Source organism: Nyctibius grandis, chromosome 7 (assembly GCF_013368605.1).
Source record: "Nyctibius grandis isolate bNycGra1 chromosome 7, bNycGra1.pri, whole genome shotgun sequence".
Taxonomy (NCBI): domain Eukaryota; kingdom Metazoa; phylum Chordata; class Aves; order Nyctibiiformes; family Nyctibiidae; genus Nyctibius; species Nyctibius grandis.
Genome location: NC_090664.1, coordinates 56,542,030 through 56,546,883, shown reverse-complemented (window position 1 = coordinate 56,546,883; position 4,854 = coordinate 56,542,030). Strand labels below are relative to the sequence as shown.

General features: G+C 47.8%; 1 protein-coding gene across 2 annotated transcripts; it reads right to left on the bottom strand.

Moving 5' to 3' along the window:
- ACKR2 (atypical chemokine receptor 2) lies at nt 1–4,854 on the bottom strand. Of its 2 annotated transcripts, none has more exons than XM_068405115.1 (3): nt 4,805–4,854; nt 4,137–4,194; nt 1–2,547 (listed from the first exon to the last, which is right to left on the bottom strand). In XM_068405115.1, exons 1-3 carry the CDS (start codon nt 4,835–4,837, stop codon nt 1,430–1,432), a joined length of 1,209 nt encoding a protein of 402 aa, XP_068261216.1. In that variant the 5' UTR covers nt 4,838–4,854; the 3' UTR covers nt 1–1,429. The 2 variants fall into 2 exon arrangements, with proteins under 2 accessions (XP_068261216.1, XP_068261217.1); XM_068405116.1 differs by lacking the exon at nt 4,805–4,854 and adding an exon at nt 4,503–4,585.

Here is a 4,854-nt window from a genome sequence, read left to right as displayed (position 1 = left end):
CATAAGTTTTGCACAGTCCCACAAGCCCTGCTCTGTACGGGATCACAACCTGCTTAGTTTTTGCTTCCCAGCTGCTCTCCCCCTCCACATTCCCTCCCAGTGACCTGACCCAGGGAGTGAAGGCCACATAATAGCATCAGCTAAATATTTATTGTTGGTTTTTTTTTCTTTAAGGAAAGCTCCCAGCCTTGCTGTTTTGAAAACACACTGTAGCAATATCGGCAAGAAAAATAACAGCAGTGAAAACAAATCCACCTTTCTAGGACAACTCAAAGCCCTTCTCGGTTCAGTATCCTTGTCTAGCAATAAAATTAAGCTGATGAGTGTTTTCTCTTAAATTCTCTTAAATTCTCTCTCTTAAATTCTAGGCAACTCCCATGCTCAATAGGTTTCCAGGCTGGAAAGGGCCCATTTAAGGTTCGAGAGTATTTGGGGTGAATAGTACCTTTAAATAAAGGTCAGCAAACTAATAACCTTGGACTTTAAAGCTACACCGGGTAATAAGGATTGGCCAACAGCTCTGCGTGCTCTTCCATTCAAGGGTCACTCTGTGGTGTTGCAAAGCCAATATTTATGTTAAAGACAGCATCCATGGATCTTTTTTATCTTGTTAAAACATATTCAGGAATGTGAATACCTCCACCACTGTGCTGATGAGTCGATTTTTTTTTCTCTTTCTCACTGGTTGGTACTGGTTTGAAGTTTGTTGCTGATTGAATTGAGATTGATCTCAAACCAGTTGATGATCGAACTGATCTCTAACCAAGGATCTGTCCCTCAGAAAGACAGTTTCCTGCTCAGCAGACCCGAGTGTGGCACAGCTCATCATAACAGAGAAACCCTTCATTGGTCAGACAACCCAATTCAAAGGTGCTAATTCCTCCCGTTGTCTCTCCTGGTAGACAAAGGGATGAGCCCGGTTGAACACATCTACCTGGCAGATGGCAAAAGCCAGGAGAAGCAAAGCCACCCCCCAGGCTGGGCTTCTGGCCACCCATGTCTGGCCTGATGGATGAGCGTGGCAAATCCATTCCCAAGTCCACACCAGGAGCTGGAGGGATAAAGGGATAGCTCTCCTCCACCAGACCCTTTGGGATCTATGGGGGAGAAGTTCTGCACAAGTTTCAGTTTGCATTTTTAAGAGGACAACATCTAGATAAGCTGCTCCTTCATCTACTAATGCCTCACATACCCCAGACAGGAGCTGGGCTTCTTCCATGAGCATAAACCCAGGACAATCCTTTTACAATAATTCCAGTTACAACAGAAACAAATCCCACACGTACTTTTCCAGTCGCAACGTGGAAAATCCTCATCTTGATGCTGGTGCTAGGATGAAATATCTGGTTGTGCAGTGCTGCGGGCTCACACCAACTCCATCGCATGGCCAGCACAGAGGGCATACACGGAACGTAAATAATGTAAATATTTATAATGTGTTTGTGATACTCAACATCTCTATCTCAGCTGCATATCTGCTGCAAGACTGGCTTGTCTCTGAGGGCTGGATGTCAAAGAAAGCGCTTCTCCTGAAAATGGCCTGAGGGATCTTCTGCAAATACAACCTGAATCGTTTTTTCACAAAAGCATAGAGCAAGGGGTTGAGACAGCAGTGGACAAAGGACAAACTCTCCGTGATCTGCATGGCGTAGTCCAATTGCCTACTGCTTTCACAGCTCCTGATCACACCGGCATCTTGCAGGGAGTGAAGGATGAGGACGATGTTGTAAGGGGACCACAGGACAAAGAAGACACCCACCAGAGTAAAGACTAAGCAGAGTGCTCTCCTTGAGCCAGGCATCCGAGACTTGGTGAGGACACACGCTATGCGGGAATAGCAGAATATCATGAAGAGGAAGGGAAAAAGGAAACCCAGGATGTTTTGGATGACCCGAAAGACAACTTTCCAAAATAAGTGATTCTGCCCATAATCATGGGCGCACATGATGGTTTTGTTGCGGATTTGCCTTGTGCTGGTGAAGAGGCCATCAGGAATGGAGAGAAGTATGGAAAGGACCCATACCACCACCAAGATGAGGATGGACTTCCTCTGTGTCGTGGAGCTGCGAGGAGAGCAAGCATGAACAATCTGCAGATACATGTCCAGACTCATGCAGCTCACAAAAAAGATACCACTGTAGAAATTCACAGTGTACATGGCATTTAAGACCGGGCACAGTATGTCCCAGGTCACCTGCTGAGAAATGTACAGAGCCCAAAAAGGAAGGGTTAGTAGCAAAAAGAAGTCTGAAACCACCAGGTTCAGCAGATACACCTCGGTCATCTTGGTTTTCTTCTTGATGTACATTAAGAGGACAATAAACAGGAGGATATTCCCAGCCAACCCGACCAGGAAGACCACGGTGTAAAAAGATGGCAAGAATACTCTGCTAAAGGACAGTACCTCTTCTTTTGTGCAGAGGCCATACTGCTTGTAATCCTCCTCATCCAAGTACTCATACAGGTATTCACTCGAATTGGCAGCATCCAGCGAGGTGGCAGCGGTTGTTGTTGTCACTTTTGAAGTTGTGTTTGAGAAGTGGCTGCCTAGGAACAAAAGACAAATGAAGGGGATCAAAATGTTGTTCCGATCCACATGGGAAAGGCAAACATCGCATCACAGAGGGTTTTCCTCTAGTTCATAGTTTTTTCTGTCACCTTCTGATAAGTATTTAGTGCCCTGCACTCCTTGGCCTTTGCCTACAGCATGGGCACAGCTGTCTACACATACATACATTAAAAAAAAAAATAATTCTGATTTCCTTACTCTAACACATTAAAACCTGAAAGTAAATGAGCATGGTCTCCTCTGACATAACTCACTACTTCCTCCTAACACCACTGCAAGCTTTTGAGGAAGTTTCTGCTCTAAATTACGGGAAATCCACCGCCACATCTTGCTGTGAGCTGCTTTAGATTTACCCAGGTCACTACTGAGAAAGTGGCATCTCTGTTCTTGGTGAAGCAGAACCTGCCACCAGCACCTTCACGTTGGTGGGGCTGCTCCCAGAGGTGAAATGCTGAACATCCTACTGCTCCTGGTAGGACATTGACCCCTCTCCGTGCCAACTCTAGGGCACCAAACTGTGGATTACTGTAAAAGGTATTAGTAAGTGGAAAATATAGAATCATAGAATCATAGGACAGTTTGGGTTGGAAGGGACCTTAAAGATCATCTAGTTCCAACCCCCCTGCAAGGGGCAGAGATACTGCCCACTAGATCAGGTTTCTCAAAGCCTCATCCAAGGTCGGCACCAGAATCAACTCCTGAACCAAGGTTAGAGGAAGAGGTAGAGATTTAGCTGGAAGGACGTTGCTGGAGTCGATCCTGTGTGAGACGAGGCATGGGTTGAAACCCTGCTGACTGAGGAGGGCGAGGGCTCTGCGGTCGGCCACTCCCAGGACTGCAGGCTGGCTCCAGTGTTTAAACAGCTGCAGCGCAGATTTCAGGAAGTGTTGGCTGACTTGGAGAGCTTCCTACTTTTGGAGTCTGATTTTCAGAAAAGAACCCCCACACAAAAACAAGGGCTTCACCTTCCAGAAGCCACCTGAACCGAGCAATGGCTGTCGCTGAAGAGCCCATCTCCCACGGTGGGATATGGGATCTGCCTGAACCACCTCCCGTTGGTACCATGAAGGTTAATGTGGGTTTTAAAAATCAAGACTAATCTCCAGGCTCTGACAGCAAACCAGGGCTGTCACAGGAAAAAAATAACACAAACACCCTTCCACCCCTAAAACACACCATTTTTCAGCCATGGCCAAAGCTGCCCACCTTTCCCCTGGGGCTCATTTTTCCACCTATCCCCAAACAGGCATGGCTGTGTAGTTCCCCGCCTGCAGTCACTCCTGCCTTGCTCTCCTCAAGGACCTGTTTCTCCCATTGCTCAAGAGATCTGCAGCCACCTAGTAATGAGAAAATGAAGCTGTTGGTCCCCGGTTGTGCTACGCATCCCAAGTAGGACATATCCCATGGTGGTTCTGCAACTTCTAGGGATGGCTCCCTCCCCACAAACACCCTGGGAAAGGGGAGCCTGTCCATCCCGAGCAGGTTAAGCAAAGCACCCAAGGCTTGGAGTGGGATGCTGAGGATGCCTGTGGGTGTGCAGCTGTAAGGAGCGAAGCTGAGGACATACCTGTTGCGGTCCCATGTCTAAAATTGCTTAAATACCCATTCCAGGCAATTCCAGGTGGCTGAAAAGAAAATAAAATTTGGTTGGGGCTGGATTGAAATGTTTTCTTGCTGTCTTGCAGTTCTTTGGTGAGTCCCGCAGGGCACTTCAGACAGAGCAGCCACGGAGAGCAGAGATCTGCCACAGGAGAGGGCCAGAAAAAGGCTTTTCTAGGAATTAGCTTCCCCCCCTCCCCATTTTGGAGGAAATTCATCCTTAGCCATATACTGTACACCTTCAAGAGGAAATCAAAGCTGCCCACTCTTCTGATAGCAGCAACACCCAGCAAGACTCCTAAGCGCCTCCCCCCACCCCACCCTTTGCACCCACATCAGGAGAAGCCATGCCCAAAATTTCCATTTCTGGGTCTCTTCCAGCCTGCTGAGATGCCTTTTCTCCCTCTGCCGTGTCTTCCTCCCTCCGTATCACGCTGGCACTGACATTCACCTCCCCATCCCGTAGCTCATAGCAGAGAGCTGACGAATGCAACGTGGGCTGAGCTCAGAAATTAATCCCACACCCGATGGAACACCGGGGCTTACAAGCTGGCTAACTTCCAAGAAGAAATGAGAACCTCTCCAGGTTTCTCGTGGAGCTTTACCTAGAAGTTAAGAAGCAGAAAATGCACTTACTGGAGCTGCTGCTTCACCGTGGGCAGTTCCCATCCTGCCAGAGGCTTGAA